Source organism: Oenanthe melanoleuca, chromosome 3 (assembly GCF_029582105.1).
Source record: "Oenanthe melanoleuca isolate GR-GAL-2019-014 chromosome 3, OMel1.0, whole genome shotgun sequence".
Lineage (NCBI taxonomy): Eukaryota > Metazoa > Chordata > Aves > Passeriformes > Muscicapidae > Oenanthe > Oenanthe melanoleuca.
Window position 1 is genome coordinate 19,609,180 of NC_079336.1, and position 17,716 is coordinate 19,626,895.

General features: G+C 38.8%; 1 protein-coding gene across 2 annotated transcripts in view; it reads left to right on the forward strand.

The window, feature by feature from the left end:
• The window catches only part of ARHGEF10 (Rho guanine nucleotide exchange factor 10), a 106,292-nt gene that overhangs the window by 38,797 nt on the left and 49,779 nt on the right, over positions 1-17,716 (forward strand). The window contains exons 9-18 of one of the 2 annotated variants that reach the window (XM_056487997.1): positions 119-235; positions 1,401-1,515; positions 3,189-3,301; positions 6,958-7,035; positions 7,258-7,437; positions 8,726-8,842; positions 10,614-10,706; positions 12,042-12,212; positions 14,510-14,655; positions 16,918-17,093. In XM_056487997.1, coding sequence (XP_056343972.1) covers positions 119-235; positions 1,401-1,515; positions 3,189-3,301; positions 6,958-7,035; positions 7,258-7,437; positions 8,726-8,842; positions 10,614-10,706; positions 12,042-12,212; positions 14,510-14,655; positions 16,918-17,093 — 1,306 coding nt within the window. The remainder of the gene's footprint in view (positions 1-118; positions 236-1,400; positions 1,516-3,188; positions 3,302-6,957; positions 7,036-7,257; positions 7,438-8,725; positions 8,843-10,613; positions 10,707-12,041; positions 12,213-14,509; positions 14,656-16,917; positions 17,094-17,716) is intronic. The other variant, XM_056487998.1, reaches the window with a different exon arrangement.

A 17,716-nucleotide genomic window follows, 5' to 3' on the forward strand; every position in this document is an offset into this window, starting at 1 on the left:
CTTAGTTGTCTTTGTGTCAGTAGATAGCTGGAGCAATGTGCATGATTTATGTGAGTGCTTTAGCATGAAGTTTTCACTATGGCTTTATGAAAAGATTGTGTCTTTTTATACACTGTAGCTTTCTCATGACCTAACGCGTTTAAAGGAGCATTATGAAAAAAAGATGAAAGATTTGATGTCAAACACTGTGGGAGCAGTAGAGATTCAGCAACTAAAGCAAAAACATGAGCTGAAGGTAGTGTAGTTGATTTTTGTAATTAGCTACATTTAAATAATTGCTTTTCCAGCACAGACAATGTTGTCTTTTATTAATAGCTTGAAAAAGTAGACAATTTATGTGAAATGAATTATGAGTGTGATGAATTTTTATTGTGCGGTCTTAAGGACTATAATATTGCTATACTCTTAAAAATGCTTGGTCAAGAACCTTTTCTCATGCTTACTTTTAATGTTAACAGTCTCAGAAAATGAGATAGGGCATTGTCTTTCCCTGCTGACTGGTGCCCTTATCCCAGAGTGTGAGCCAGGTGTACAACCCTAGTGCCTCTCTGAGACCTTGGCTCCATAGGGCTAGCCTGGCCCTAGCTCTGCAGCCACACAAGATGAAATTGGGAATCTCCCTGCTCTGCATCCTGAATAGAGCCAGTATGAAAAGACTGAGCTTTTGCTAAAAGCTTCAGTCTCAAACCCAGAAATTGTCTGATTGCAGCAAGACAGCTTTGTTTGTGTTCTGACAGTAATGGGGATTTTTTGTTGTGGTGACATTTTGGGAAAGAAGTAGTACAAAGTGGGGTATTTTAATAAGCATTTTCCAGCAAAGCAAAATTTCTTTGGTGTTTTTGTTTTTTTTTTAATGAAATTTCATTTGGCTGTAGTAGTATACTGTAAGATTATGGAATTCTTAATTAAATCAATGTATATCTTTAATGAATTAAGTTATTAGTTGTAACTTTTTCCTTCATAACAGTGTTCGTTTAAGAATATAGTTAATATATAACTGAGTCTAGGGGATTATCTTTAGGTCAGAAATACTTTGGGAGAGTTTTTGGGACACTGAAAAGATGGACAAGACCTCTGGCTGTTAGTGACCTGTGAGTAGTAGGTATTTGTTTTGTAAGGTAACATCTGAGACTATTTAAAGTTTCTGTTTGAATACAGAAGGGTTCTTCAGAAAGCATTTCTGCTCTTTTAGACTTGCATACAATATTGCCATGAAATAAGTCCTTGTCTCTAGTTGTAATTTTGTTTTGAAATACAGGAGCTTGCTCTGAGCTTTCATGGTTCTCTCTACTTGCTATATATTCATTTGACTTTGGATGATATTGATAACCTAAAGGTGTGCAGGATCAAATGTTTTCTATTATTCACTGAACATGTAGACTGTATTTTTTATCTTACAGATGCAAAAGCTTATGAGAGCTGCTAGAGAAGGCACCAAAGATGGACTTGAAAAGACAAAAGCAGCTGTGAAGAAGGGTCGTTCCTTCATTCGGACAAAATCTTTCATTTCTCAAGGTATATGCTATTTACAGTGTTTCTCTTTGTTACATTCTCTAGTAATTTCTGAGAAGGAAGATGATTGGCCTAGCAAATTTTTGTAGTGGAAGCTGAGAGCTAGATGAAACAAATCAGATATATATCAAAAAACATATAGTGTTAATATTCAGTTCACATGACAGTATGGTCAGTGCATCTTAATCAGTTTTTTCTGTTTGGGGCAAGAACCTGAGTGACCTGAGAAACCTGAGGACCACAGAGAAGGATCAACTTAAAAACAATTACAGAAAATCCCACCAAGAAATGTGATTTAGGTACTGGTAGATGGGGGTATGGAAGTGATGTTTAATTGTTGTCATGGTGTAACCCCAGCCAGCAGCCAAGCCCCTCACAGCCACTTGCTCACTCCCCTACCACCAGGACTGGGGAGAGAATTAGAAGGGTAAGAGTGAGAACTTGTGTGTTGAGATAAAGACAGTTTAGTAGTGAACATAAAAGCCACACATAAGCAAAGAAAGACAAGGAACTAGTTCACTGATTCCCAAAGGCAGTGAAGGTGCCTATCCATCTCCAGGAGAGCAGGGCCCCATTACATGCAGTGGTGACTTGGGACACAAATGTCATCACTCCAAACATCCCCTCCCCTTACTCCTCTTCCTCCCACTTTATATACTAAGCAGGATGTCATGTGATGTGGAATATCCTTTTAGTCAATGTGGGTGACCTGTCCTGGCTGTGTCTCCTCCCGACCTTCCATGCACCCTTACCAGCCTGACAGTGTGAAATGCAGAAAAGGCCTTGGCTCTGTGTAAACCCTGCTCAGCAATAACAAAAACATCTTTGTTATCAACCATGTGCTCAAATGCACAAATCCAAAATGTAGCTCTGTACGAGCCACTGTGAAGAAAATTAATTCTACCCCAGCCAAAACCAGCACAGTTACTAACTCTGTCCAGCTCTCTCCATCAGATAACTTAAATGTCAGGAGAGTGTGCTGTTAAGACATGGAAATTTTATTTACAAAACTCACAAGTTTCTCTCAGCTATCAGATCTGCTTCCCTTATTTCTCTTTTTGTTCTAAGGCAGTTTCTCATACTGTTCTTTATGCTTCCTTTCCTCATGTCTGCTTGTTTGGCTGGCTGTGTACTGCCACCTATCAGTGCATTTTGGTGGTGCTTTTGCAGTAAAATTTTTAGCCACAGAGCAATGCAGAATCCCTCATCCCTTCTCATGAAATCAAACACTTTGCTTAATTTGCTATTTTAGTTCAGCTATGGAAAAGTGTATGGAATTTCTCTAGCTGGATCATAATTTGGGGGTTTTCAGTTTCTTCCCAGGGATCATTTATTTTAAAACTGCTGCCCCTAGAACTGCAGTGCTTTAACCCAAGTTGTCATGTCCTGCCCTCTAGACAGTCCCATTCTCCTGGCTGAGAGTAGGGAGTAGAGGTCAAGCAAAAGATGCTTAGGCTGTCTCCAGCTGTGGGATATTAGAGAGTGCTTATTGGTGGTAGCATTTATGTGATTTCACAGATGATACAAAAGTGCTGGGAAATTCCTTTTGTTTGGTAAGTGTAAATTTATAATTTCTGTGCTCAGATGATAGGGTCTTTGCTTTTTTGGTTTTATTTTGCTTTTTTTCTTCTTTCAATCTACATATAGAAGCTGACATTTTGCTTATTTATTTGTAGATCATAGATCATCTTGTCTGGAAGAAGAGGAGTTAAATTTATTTATTGATGTGGACTGTATGCATACAGAGGCAATTATGACTCCTATGCCTGAAGGATTATCACAGCAGCAGGTAGTAAGCTTTGGGAAATATGGTCTGCCTCTTTTTTTCTCCCCTTCTACTCTGCACCAATGGCTCTTACATGCCTTTGGTCTTCAAACATATTGGCATTTTACTCAAGTGGACATGAAATTCAGAACTGAATAAGTAATTTTTTGAAAACTGATGTGTGTACATATAGTGCATTAGTCCTGAATACACCCAGAGGTGCAAAATGCTGGATTGCATTATAAAATTATCTATAAGAACTATATTGTTTCACTACCTGAACACTTAAACTAATGTGATGGTTTTGAATGAAAAAAAGAAGAGAGTTACAGCATTTTTATTGTTCCAGGTGCTCTGGGATTTCTATTGTCAATGTAGAGAATATTCTGTATGCTCTTTGAATCCAAAGGTTTTTTTGGTTAAAAAAAAAAAATCCCCAGTAAAGTCAAGTCTAAGAAGAATTCATTTTGCTGTTCTCCACCTCAAACTGTATAGTCACTGTGGAAATCACTTCAAAAAATACTGAAATCAGCATTGGTTAAGAAATTTTGGCTGAAAATAAATCCCTTGGGTTCATGTTACTGTATTGTTATGACCACTAATAACTGTATGAGTGTTTTTAGCTACTTGTGGTGTCAAGTCATGAGTTAGTTGATCAGTACTTTAAGAAAATGGGCAAAAAAAAAAAACAAACTAAGGGGCAATTAAGAAGAGGGCTATATAATTTTGGGGTTTCTTTTTTTGTTTAGCCTTTTACTTGGGTGAGGTTTAGTTTTCTCTTGTGTTTAACACAGTGAAGTGCTAATCTTGTAACAAAGCAACTAACAAACTGTGTTCCATTTCTGTAAGATTTTATTATAATGTGAGATTTCAGCATCAGTCTGAATGTTTTTTCCTTCTTTCCAAATAGGAATTTGAGTTTCACTGGGTAGTTTTGTACAAATAAGTTTACCCTCTTTTGCAAAAAAAATCCAGAGTGTAGTTTGGAACAAACTGGTAATATTTTTGTAAGTCATCACAAATACTGCTCATCTGCCCAGGAGGAGCTGTCAAGTGGGCAGGACTGCCTTTAGGAAAGCCAAAGCTCTGGTGGAGCTAGTGAGGTGTGAAAGACAGCAGTGAATAGTTTCTGATAGCTACTTTGGCAACAAAAGGAAGCTGAGAAAAGCATGATATGCTGATTGGTGGGGCACAGACCTAGTGATAAAGGTGAGGCTTGTCCTCAGGACTCAGCCCATGAGCCCAGAGCTGGTCTGCTGGAGTGAAAGTCTGCAGCAGGTACACCTGAGGCCATTTGGACATACAGGTGTCTGTGGGACCAGATGGGATGGGTATCAGGGTGCTGTGGGTAAGGCCTTTCTCAGTCATCTAAGATCACAGTGATCAGAAGACTGGGAAAAAGTGTCACACTCTTACCCACAAGAAGGAGAATTGAGTCTGGCCTCACCTCAATCCCAACAAAAGTGATGGAGCACATGCTCTTTGGAGCTGTGTCTGTGTTCAGTAGGACAGGAGGGTGAGTGGGGAAAAATCAGCACAGATGGACCAGAGTCCATTTGTGCATGACCAGCTTGAGCCCCTTTGAGGTGACTGAGGGGACAGGTGGTTGTGGTAACTTTATGGGCTGAGGGGAGCAAAGTGGGTCACTTACCTCTGCCCTAACAGGGCTTTCAGCTGTCTCCTGAAGTATTCCTGCACTCCTTTAGGTGAGATACAGTCTGTATGGGTGGACTAAAAGATGGGTGGAAAACAGGTGAGGATGCCACACTCAGTGAGTCCATGGTGCAAAGTGCAGTGAGTGGTCTGCCTTAGTGCTGTCCCTCAGGAGCAGGCATGGCCTCTGGCATCTAAAGCCTGTATGAATAATCTGGATGCCAGCTGCAGTGCACATCTGGAGGTGATGCCAAACTGGAGAGGTGCAGCCACTGAGTGGGGGAGGTTGGCTCCTGATCAGCAGGCTCTGGTGGGCTGGGGTGCACAGAAACACTGGAGCAGTCCAGGGAGGGCCAGCATAGCCTGCTGTGGGAAGGAGTCACAGCCCTGGGTGCCCCAGCCAGGACCCCCTTCCAGCCCAGCTGCCCTGTCACAGCAGAGCTGCTCTGTGGACATGCTGGCTTCAAACAGCAGGTGGCATGATGGCTTCTCTTTAAATCCTGGTGCCTGCAAGTGCAGGGGCTGGGGCTTATATCTATTGCAATAACCTGAAGCCACTATTAAGTATTCTCTTTGTGAATTATAGAGCCTGAAATTTTTATTTCTACAGATGTTTATTCTTTTCAGAAGAACGAACTGTGACTAAAAGTAGGATTACCAGAGCCACTGATCCACTATACCAAATAAGACACTGCTAAATCCATTCTAAACACAGATTAGACACAACTAATTTCACTGTTTATATCTTAAGCAAAGCCTCAGATAATTTTGAGGTCCTCTTTTGAAATGCCAGTACCTGAAAAAAAAATCTCATATAACCTGCATTTAATAATGCAAAGTACAAGTGTGGAGAATTTAAAGGCAGTGATGGTGAAGGAGGCAGGAGGCTGTGGGATTCTAGAGCAGAAAGAAGCAAGCCTGAGATTTGAGTTTCATGGTCATTTAGTTTAATATAGGAAAATGAGCAATTTTTCCTTCTCTTGTAGTTGTGGAAAGTGGTTTGATCCTACCCCTGTGCTGTCTTTTCCCTCATAGTCCCGCCTTTTGAAAACTGGGGTGAGCTGGATTAGGAAATGGATTTGGGTGAAAACAAATCCTTATAACCAACAAGAAATCTAATTGATGGCAAGAAGCCTAAATTCTAAACCAGACTGGTTTAGTCCTTCTTATCCTGCTACCTACATGTACATACAAAGTGCATTTCAGCTGAATCACAGAAGCAGAAGGTGGAGGAGGAGGTGTAATAAATAGTAGTTTAACATGAAATATGGTAGCTTTTCTTGAAGCTCTTACAACTCTGTCAATGCATGTAAATATAGATAACATGGAGGTTTTCACTTATGCATGGTAATGACCAAAAGAGAATGCTAACTTGGATGCTTTCTCAATGATACAGTTTATATGGCCTTAACTTTAAAAGGCAAATAGTGTTTGCTTGTTTACCTTCATGTTGCTCCTAGTAAATATATAAAAATTTATAAAACCTATTAAAAATTAAAAAAATAAAGGACTGATTTTTGAAAACTTGTTACCTATTTTGTTGTAGCAAATCATGGAAGTAGTCAACGTCATCTTATACCTATGGTTGTTTCCATTAATGCCTACATATGTACATTTAAGGTGCATAGGATTATAGAATATCCTGATTTGGAAGATCACTAGGATCATTGAAGTCCAACTTCTGGCCCTGCACAGGACAGGTCTAAAAATTGCACCAGGTGCCTGAGAGCATTGTTAAATGCTGAAGTCAAAACACATGTTTCAAAAGTAAAGCTTGGAATTACAGCAGTGAGAAAAAAATTACAGCTATCAATACAATAGTTATTGTGTTCTTTATGTAGTTTTAGAGTGATAGTAAATTTAATTAATTTTGAAGAGGTATGGTATTATTTTATTTCAGTTCCAGTATTAAAATTTGTTTGTATTTCTTTTGCTTATTAATGTGAGAATTTTATCATCATAATTTCCAACTGTAATTAATGTGTTACCTGATTACAGCTTTGGACAAAACTTTATTGTTTCAACAGGTTGTGAGAAGGTATATTTTGGGCTCTGTAGTTGATAGTGAAAAGAATTACGTGGACGCTCTCAAAAGAATCCTGGAGGTACCTTAATATATTTTGCATTTTTAAATCCTGAATATTTAAAAAATAATCATTAAAGATCATTAAAGAATATGTCATATGACTAACACAAATTTTACTCCAGATGCTTCATGCCAAATGTTTAGTGATTTTGTGTGTGTATACTGTTGCATAAATTTTTCTGCTTGTAAAAGTCCATTTTTTTGTTTGTTTAAATCAATTTGCTTTCTTTTTTCCCCACAGCAATATGAGAAGCCCCTTTCAGATATGGAACCAAAATTACTGAGTGAAAGAAAACTTAAAATGGTCTTTTATCGAATTAAGGAAATTCTTCAGTGCCATTCAATGTTTCAGATTGCGCTGGCGAGTCGTGTATCTGAGTGGGACTCTGTGGAAATGATTGGTGATGTCTTTGTTGCTTCAGTAAGCAAATGTGTCAGAACAGATAATCTGCTTTTATTTTAGTCTTGTTTTTCCATCTCCATATCTTTCTAACTTCGCTGCTTTATTTCCATGTTCTCCAATGCCTGTGGCAACTGTCAGAGCATGCATGTACTATCTGGATAAGGAAACTGACACCAACACATGTCTTCAGCTCGGTTGGTAGATGTGAAAGGATTGTGAGAAAAGTTTTCAGGCTTTGATTAATCTTTCAGACATTTAAGTAAACAGTTTATTTTTATGGGAAATTAAAGATTCACAAACCCACTGAAATGAAGGTGAGACTGAGGCTCGGCATCTTGTAAAAAATAGGTAGTCATACCTAGTAGTGTGCAAGTAGAAGGAAACCACAGTAGGTAATGTCCTGAATTCCTGAATTTGGATTGAGGTGGAGCACTGATAAAAACTATTTGTAAAACTGTATCCCATCATTAATGGAATACACTAAATTCAGTGCAGGACAGAATTGCTAATGCTTTAAATTAGAGAAAACAAGAAGTGGCCTTGGTTGATAGAAAAACATTGTTCACCATGAAAGTGTGGTTCAAAGAGGCTGACTACCTGTCTCCTGGCTTGAATGCTTTGTTTTAATTGCCACCCAGGTTCTGGAAATCACCACCTTTTCATGCCTGCTGTAAGAGAGCTGGGATCTGATCACACTTCAGCCAAAATGAAATAGTTACTAAAGATTTGTTGCTTAAAGCAAACCAGCCTTATTGTGACTGAAGCAAGTTAGATAGTCTTAATGAGACCAGCTCTGCAAAAGAGAGGGATAAAATTAACATGAGGCAATGGGTGGTGATCTTACCATTCCCATGACTGTTGGCAGGCCACACAATCTATCTGCTTTTTTTGATTAGTCCATAGTAGCTGAAGTCAGGGTGTGAAGGCCCTGGGACTTTGCTGATTCACTTAATCTGGAAGACAGGTAGTGAGATTATCAGGGGATCTCAGCTGTCACTTTGAATCTCGGTGGATGCCCTTTGATTCCCATAGTCCTCAGGTTCTGCCCCAGTGTTCTAGCCAAGATAAAGCAATTTCTGTAAATACATTTCTTGTAGTTCACAGCTGTTATATCATTCTGTTTCTGGCCTGTCTTCTGCAGAATGATTATTTTTAGGTATTATCAGTATTGCTGCATGTCCAGCACTAGGCCAAGCAAAGCCCTTAGTTCTGAGCAAGTCTCTAACAGCCAGAGGTCTGTATAGCTGTGCTGGCAGAGGTCTTTTGTATTTATAGTTAGGATTTGCCCCCTTTTTTTTTTTTTCAGTTTTCTAAATCTATGGTATTGGATGCATACAGTGAATATGTAAACAACTTCAGCACAGCAGTTGGAATTCTGAAGAAATCTTGTGCCACCAAACCTGCCTTTTTAGACTTCTTAAAGGTTAGTTCATTCAATCTTTGTGCATATGTGATAAATAAGAAAGTATGAGTTATAATTTGGGAGGAAATTTGGCTGCTAATACTGTATATTGTCTCACTGTTTTTATGGACTTAAGGTCTGTTTTATGAGTTTGGCACAAAAAGACCCTTCCAGTATTGTATTTTTGGCATAGTAACGTGCTGTTAGATCTGGGATATATTTTGAAGTGGACAGTAATTTTATTGTTATTCAAATGAGTTTACTGGTGTTTGCATTACTTTATTTGGCTAAACATTAGGTTTCTTCTATATCAGGTGAGCTTCAAATAGTAGTTCATTGTATGAAGCCACTTTTTAATTTGAAATTTATTTTAATTCTAATATTTTTTATTGTTTTGTGAGAAGTAGTGCAATTGGATTTCCATTCCACGACAATTTCCTTGGATTTTGAAGATTGTGTTTCTGGCTTGGGGTTGAAATTGGTGATATTTTTGCAGAATGCATACTGCCCTGTTTCATATGATGCTTGTCATGAAGTGTATGGAGACCCTGGCACACACAGTAGAAGTTCTGTGAATCCCTAGGGTTGACATTTTATAGAGTCTACACAGAATGCATTGCAAGGCTTTTCGGTTGTCTGTGGCATTGCTGAGAGTCTGGAAGCTCAGCTTGTCTCATTCCCCCAGCATCCTGGATTGAGTTGTGCCTCTTAGAGCTGGTCAGCCTGTCAGGACAGTTACAGTGGTCCACAAAACAGTAAAACTGTGTGCTTAGTGCAGCTCTTCTAGAGGAGAGTGGCTGGGGTTTCTCTTCAGATCTTAAATTAGCTAATAACTCTTTGGAGTGTGGACACCTCTGTGCAGGATGATACTCTGGAAGCCTTTAGCACCATGAAGATCAGACTCTCTAGTGAGCGTGTAGTCACATGTTAAACATGTTCTACTGTTAAAAGCATGTTTTCCCAATAGAGACATAATCCACACCTCTCATCACTGCTTGTCAGGGTCACACTGGTTCTGCTTGCAGATACACAGCTAAACTCTGATGACAGATGACACTTCTTTAGCTTTCTTTTTTTTTTTTTTCTCCACAAGCAGTGAAGATCAAAATTTCACTACTGCTGTTTGGAAAAAAATAGATGTTTATATAGATAACTATGGAAATAAATTGTTGTGAAGCTGATGGTTGTAGCAATAAATAACAATTTAAGCACAACATCAGTTTAGTGGTGCTTAATATTGTTTAGATTTGCTTTATTTTTAATATTGAATATTTCCTGTAATCTTCCTATTTCTAGCCATTTCTGGCTTTTTGCAGGAAGAAATTTGTCTGGTTTTATCTGCCAGTCCTGGTAACCGAAGTAATGGATTCTAACAATTTTCTTTCTAAATATAAATCAACGTTTTTTCCTTCATTTCTGCTAATGAAGAAGATCAAAATCACTGTTTGCACAGCCTTGAGATAATGATGTTTTTCTTAGATTTCCTCTGAAAAAAACATAGGTTGGTTTTTAGATTTATAGATGCTGCATTACTGGTGTGGCTTTAGCCCAGCTGTATTTATTTAAGGAGGATACTTCAGTTCAGTGGCAGGCCATTGTTTTAATAGTGATGGGTTTTTCTAAAAGTTTTAATATTTTTAAATTAAGTCTTGATAGTAAATGGAATCTTTCCAGTCTTCCTATTATAATTAATGTAAGGAGTATAGATGAATTTTTAGGAAATGTTTTCCTTTTGTTCTGTAACTGGTGGAAATGTTCTCATGGTAGTAAATGTGGCTTTCTTGCATTGCAGCAGTGTCAGGAGTCAAGCCCTGATCGCATTACACTGTATGGTTTAATGATGAAACCTATCCAACGTTTTCCACAGTTCATTCTACTATTGCAGGTAAAGAATGTTTACCAAAAGGAGGTTCCTCTTGCATAGTTTACTCTTGGTAGCTGTCTTCTGCTAGAGGATCATGCTGCAGTGGAAGTGACCACTAGATCATGGGGGAATAAATAGAAAATTTCAGTACATTAAACGTGCTGATCTCATAGTCTGATTGCAGGGACAGGCAGTAAGGGCACTGCAGGAAAGCCTTAGTAAGCTAGATTTACTATTGATTACTTGCTTAGTAAAGTATACCTTATAAATTGTTTTCTAGTAAAAGTGTAGTTCAAATATGCTACTTGGTTATATCTGTTTGTTAGCTAGTAACACTTCAAAACATGACTAGGAACTTAGTGGCATTACTTTCCATTGAAGAAAAAAATCAAGAGGATTGAATTAATGCCTTGAATAGTTCAGAATATATGTGAGATGCAGAACAACAGTACTGACTATGTGGCTCACAGGACCTGCTAGAGTATTGGTGCATCTTCCTTCTGATCCATCTTGTTTCTCTACCCATGGAAACTGTGGATTTGGCAGGGAGTGCCTGGGTCTCATCTCAACAGGAGTCCATCTGCAGAAAGAGCACAGTTTCCCAGTATAGACCTGCTTCAGACAGGTTTGCTGTGTTGTACCTCCTTCCAGAGCACAGCAGATGTACCTCAGTAAGCACCACGTGTTAGCTGTGTTCACCACAGAGGAGGACAGGCTTTGGGCTGCAGTTACTGTGGGCAAAGCAGCAGAGGCAGTCCTGGGGGCAGCATGTGGGTCACAAGCTACGGTGAGAGTTTTTGAATAGCAGGAATGATGAAGGAAGGAAGAGGGCGGGAAGACAGAGTGAATATATAGGGATTTTTTAAGTGCTCTGGGAATGGAAACAAAGTATAATTCAAACTCAAAAGAGAAGGACTTGGAGGAGCTGTTGTGACCTTAATGAAGTAATGTCTCCTACTTTAGGAGGAGTATGCTGTCCATGTTTTAATGAGGAATAATAATAGTAATAAAGATAATACAATATTATTATGATAGTAAATATTAGAAAGGTTTCATTTTAAATAATTTTTATTGACATATACATATTATAGTATAATACTGATTGCTAGATTGTTTAGTATTATGTCTCTTCTATGTAATTTTCTTTAAATAAGAATATATGTGATCCCATTGAGTATAATTTTTAAAGAGTTACTAAGATAGTGCTGTCTGCATATTAATTAAGTGTTTATTGGCCTTATTCTTTAGTAGTACTTAAGTAAAGAATGTAATTGTAGCTGTACATCCTGTAATCTTTGGAACCTGACTTTGGAAATAAATCTGTATTTTTGGTCTTGTTTTATAATTACCCCTCAGGATATGTTGAAGAACACTAATAAAGGACATCCTGACAGATTACCTCTACAGATGGCTCTTACAGAACTTGAGACACTGGCAGAGAAGTTAAATGAAAGGAAAAGGGATGCAGATCAGCGCTGTGAAATAAAACAAATAGCAAAAGCAATGAACGAACGTTACCTGAACAAGGTAAGGAAAGTATAATGGAAATGGAAGAGTCAGTTTCTGGGCCTTGAGCAATCTCTACAGCAGAGACCAAAGAGACAGCTATGTTGTTTTTTTCTGTAGAGCTCAACTACATGGGGTCATTCTAGTGGTAGTGTGAGATGTGACCTACCTCTGGGACTGAACAGGCTCACTACTGTGTGCTGGAATGGGCAACACACTGAGCTAGCCTCAGCAGTGTTGGTGTTCTGTGGAAGTGTAGGAAATAATCATATATAGTAAAATCTCATGCACATTTTCTGCATGGAAAAATTCAACTTTTAATTTATCCTGGAAATGAGGAATTACTCGTGTAAAGAAAGGGACCATGTCCTTATAAAGCAGTGTTTCCAACTCTGAAGCAGATATGCTATTGAATGGGTCCAATGTCTTCCTTGTTTTAAGGAAAATCTCAGTCTGTTTCATTCATATATTTGCATCATACAATAGAAATGTCTGAAAAGAACAGACATTTAGAAGACATTCAGTAAGAAGGAAGGAACAATTTTTAAATCTGAGTTTATTAGTAGCTATCTGTACTATACAGGTATGCTCGTTTTGTTTGTATTGTAAATAATTCCTTCTTTCCCATGAAGTGGGGCATAAATGCTTCAATTACTGCTTTTGTGAAGTTACAGGTTATTTTCCTGTGGACTTCTTCTGAGATAAAGTAGTAGGGATATGCTGAAGGAATGGCATGGTTTTTGGTGATACATAGGCACATCTTTTGGGAAAGCAGTAGTCAACCAGAAAACACTTGTTTTAAGCTATTTACCAGGAATGGAATACTGAATTTATTGTCATACTGGAACTGTATTTCAATTCTAAGTGCTTTAGAAGATGGATTCAGACATTTTACTTTCTTTTCTAGTAGTCATAATCCTGCTTCTTGAAGCAGCTATTAATCATCTGGAAATAGTTCCAAGGCACAGAATGTGCTTTTGAAGAGGTGGCCCAAGTTACATTTTGTCAGTTGATATTGACTGTAAGATTTTTTGTGTTATGCAGTGGAGGATTCACTGATATATACATGGGTAGTCACTCCAAATCTCACAGGGTCCTGCAGGCCTTGTGTGTTAATATCACAGTCAGCTGAGTTGGAAGGGACCAACATGGGTCATAGAGTCCAACTCTTGTCTCTGCACAAGACCAGCCCTGAGAGTCACACCAAGTGCCTGACAGTATTGTCCAAATGCTTCTTGAACTAAGTCAGGCTTGTCAAAATCATGTCAGCTTTGACCACTGCCCTGGGGAGCCTGTTCTAGTGCCTGACCACCCTCTGGGTGGAGAATCCTCTTCTCACAAGGAAGCTTGTGGGCTGCAGTGAGGTCTCCTCTCAGTCTCCTCCAGGCTGAGCAGACCAAGTGACCTCAATCACTCCTCTTACATCTTCCCCTCAAGGCCCTTCACCATCCTTGAGGCCCTCCTTTGGACACTCTCTAATAGCTTAGTATCTATCTTACATTGTGGCACCCAGAACTGCACACAATATTCAGGTGAGGTCAGCTCAGAGCAGAGCAGGACAATCCCCTTCCTTGCCTGGGTGGCAGTGCTGGGCCTATGCCCCCCCAGGACAGGGTTGGTCCCCCTGGGCCTGTATATTTGCATGTACAGTTTTGGAACAACACCAGCTAGGGTGAAGGAGGTGGTTCATTGGAAAATTACTGCATTATGGACCATTTTATCCTGTTGGACACTATGGAGGAGTGTTTAACATCTAAGGGATAAGTTCACACTTGCACACAGTGGCTGATCCTCAGCCCTTGAAGGCAAATGTCAGGAACAATTTACATGCCAAGATTCTCTGGGACATGTCATCTTCTCCACAGTCTGCCAGCTGCACTCCTCAGCTGTGTGAGCCCACGGGGACATTGCAGGCTGAGCACACTTCCTTCTCACACTCTGGCCTCCCATTCTGGGCAGCTGGAATCATGTGCAGGTCTTCAGTGACTATGAAAGAAGGGACTGAGGAAGGAAATCACAGAAATTATTGAAGAAATAACGTTTTTCTCCAAGAAACCTTTGTCAGTGTGGAAGATTCCCAAAGCAGCCATGGTCTGCATTGAGATGCAAAGCCCTTTAAGTCCACATGGATGACAGCAGATGTTACTGTTTTTCTAAATCAAAAGTAGATTAATAAAGATAACTAATTGCCTTGACAAATCCACCTGCAATCACTTCTGGTGGGATGGCAAGTGATAACCCATCGTTTTTGTTTTTTATGTGCTGGATGTTGGATGAACAGTGTGTAATATACAATGCTGATTGTTTTCAAACTCCAGCTACTCAGCAGCGGGAACAGATACCTCATACGGACTGATGACATGGTTGAGACAGTTTATAATGACAAAGGAGAAATTATCAAAACCAAAGAACGGCGACTTTTCATGTTAAATGATGTGCTGATGTGTGCAACTGTAAATATTCGGTAAGACTTTTCTTTTTTTAGATAATCATTTGAGCTTCAGGTGTGAAAAAATGACACTTATAGAATTGCTTTTGTGTTTTCTAGGAGTAGTCATAATAAATGGATAACTAGCTTTATTATAGTCCTCCAAATTGCTGGCTGATACTTGGAAGTTCTAGAGTAAATTTTAAGAAAATTATATCAGTTGTAAATTACAGATAGAAATGCTCTGTAGTGTCTAATTACTGCTGTGTATTAGTGCTTAGTGGAATGCAGGTTGCCACAGTAAGACTTTTTTCTCTTCTTCCTTAAATTCAGACTGTAACACACACAGATTTGTAACTTGACAGAATTTGTAAATTCAGTCCCACCCTCTGCAAAACAAGCAAACAACCTCCAACAAACAAATAAATAAAACAAAACCCATAAAGTTAATGCAGGTTGCCAGAACAAACCTGGAACTCACTAACAAAGTTCCAGATGGGGAAGGGTTTTTATCTCTAAGGCAAAACATTGAAGGATTAAAGGTGAAATGCTTTGAAAAAAGCATTTTCTCATAGTTCCTTCTGTGCTTTTGTTGGCTGTAATTATTACTGTTACTAAGTGTCTGTGTATGCCAAGACTGTGTCACACTTATATGTTGCTTGTATCATAAATTGTTTTATGTGATGATACATTCTGACAAAGAAAATCATTAAAATCTTCCAAGAACAGGTTTTCTTAAACATAATATGAGTTGATATTTTAATTCACTACTGAAGTATGAATCCTGTATATATATTTCTAAGTGTGTGATTGCTTCATCTCATATTAGTGAGTGAGAAGTGCTGTCCCATGTAATAAGTACACTTCAGAAAATGAACAAGCTCATGTCAATTATTCTGTGATGATTGCCTTTAAAAATTCTTTACTTTCTTAGTAACACTTGGATACTGTTTTTAACTATTCATATTTTGTCTTCTTTCATATCAGCAAAGTTTTGGATTTTCTGTATTTGTACTTGAAGCAGCAAAGCGCAGTCTGTTTTTATTTTACATGTTAAAAGTTCATGATCATGCCAAGTCTCTGAACCTCTGAGGGTCATGTCCTCTGTAAAAGTATGTATCTTTTGCAAGCCATAGAAAATTTCTCTGTAACTAGTGGAACCTATGCACCTGGGAGCGTTTGAGTGTTCCTGGTTTGCAGAAGATAGATATTTTTACAGACCCTCAGGTCTTTGCACACAGACTAGATGATCTGCAGGAGCTGGTGGCTTAATTCTGAAGTAAGAGCAGTTGGATGGGGTGGATGCTATCCCTAGTGACTGAACAACTGTGTCCTGCCTAGATTTTTTTCTTCCATGTCAGCTAGATCAAGAATTTATAAATATTGACTTAAGTTGTGGCAGTTGTATTATTTGTTGATACTTGCTTCCTCATTGAAACAAAAGTCTGTGTAGCTGAGTAGCTGAATTCAGCATTTAGTTATTCTCAATAAATGCATTTTGCTGATTTCTCTCAAGCATTTGACTTCTGGATTTCAGTCATGCTTTCTATGAAGTAAACCTTTTTTTCACTTTAACATCTCTTTTGTCCTTTATAATAAATGTTTCTTACATGTTCTTGAATGGAAATAAGGGAATGAAGGAAACAAAGTAAAATTAGTATTAATGTCATTTCTATTCCTAATGAGCTTCCTCAGTGTGCTCATTCCCTCTGAAATGCCTGTTGTGATATGCACTTCTTAAACAGCAGCTCAGGCAGGATTACTCTTGGAAGCTGCAGCAGTTTCAGAGGTCTGCTGTACAGAACTGGGTTGTGGAGCTTGGCAGAAGTGTTGGCTTATCAGCCCTTCAGAGGTTATGTTGTCCTTCCTGTTGCCAGTAGTATTTGAAGTCATTCACTCCCATAATCTGTGCTTCCTTAAACATAGCAGTTAGGGCCCCAAAACAAGTGTTTCAAAAAAAAAGGAAAACCTGGAGCCAACGTATAATCTCCAGTACTTGTATTAGGATTTCAGAATGCACATTGATCTTAAAAGCTGGTCATTTATGTTTTGCTATAGAAATAAAAGGACTGTTGTTGGCAGTTCTATGGTGTTTGTGGACAAGATTAGCTGCACCTGTGTGGCTGTTCTTTACATGCCAGGAAAGGTCAGTCACAAAAGACAGCCTGATCCATGTATTTCTTTGAAGTTGTGCACTATACTCCAGCTGATAAACAACAGATTTTAGAAGCTAAAATAATAAATAGTATTCCATGAAGCACAGCTGCTTGTCACAGTGATAGTTTGTGCATCTTGCAGCTCTTCCTATGAAAGCAGTGGCACCGTGACAACTGGCCAGAGGTATTTGTTGAAGTGGAGCGTACCCCTGGGACAAGTGGATGTCATCGAGTATGGCAGCAGTGAGGGCCAAGGAGACAACTGCAGGTTCCCACCCCAGCTCTCTGCTGAAAATGTCATCATTAACTCTAAGCCAAGTAAGTGACAGGAGTTACTGACTTTTACAGACTGCTTTGTTAAAATCCATATTTGAAATTCAATGGGCTACTGAAAACAAAGGAAAAGTTTTGTAGCATGAAGAGTAGTAGAGCCTCTTTCGCTGGAAACTGAGAATGCATAAAGTGACAGCCAGGCTCCTGCCTTGCAACATGAATTATTGTATTTGTTGTAGTTTAGGATTTTATGCGTGAATGAGTAAGGAGTTCTAAAGCATGAGAGTGTGCAGACGTGCAAAAATGTGGGTTTGGTGTAGTGTGCCAAGTGGTCTTGTGGTTTCTGGTTCTGCCTTTGTTCTTTACCCCATAGTTAGAGCAAAGAAGTTTGTCTCAATAAAGATTACCAAGCCTCCCTGTTGCTGTGATTAAGAGTCTGGGCACAAGTGGTTATTTACTTGAGAATTTACTCTCTTCTCTCAAGCCCGGGTATCTTGCCCTTCTAACTAGTGCTTCAGAAAAAAGTGCCTTAATAAATGTTTTTGAAGCTATATGTTAATAGGTAATTTCCTCCTAGCATCTGTCCCAAAAATGACCTTGAGCTCTGAGGTTTACAAATTCTTCTATGATAATTAATCCCCCCTACAAGTCTACCAACTGCCTATAAG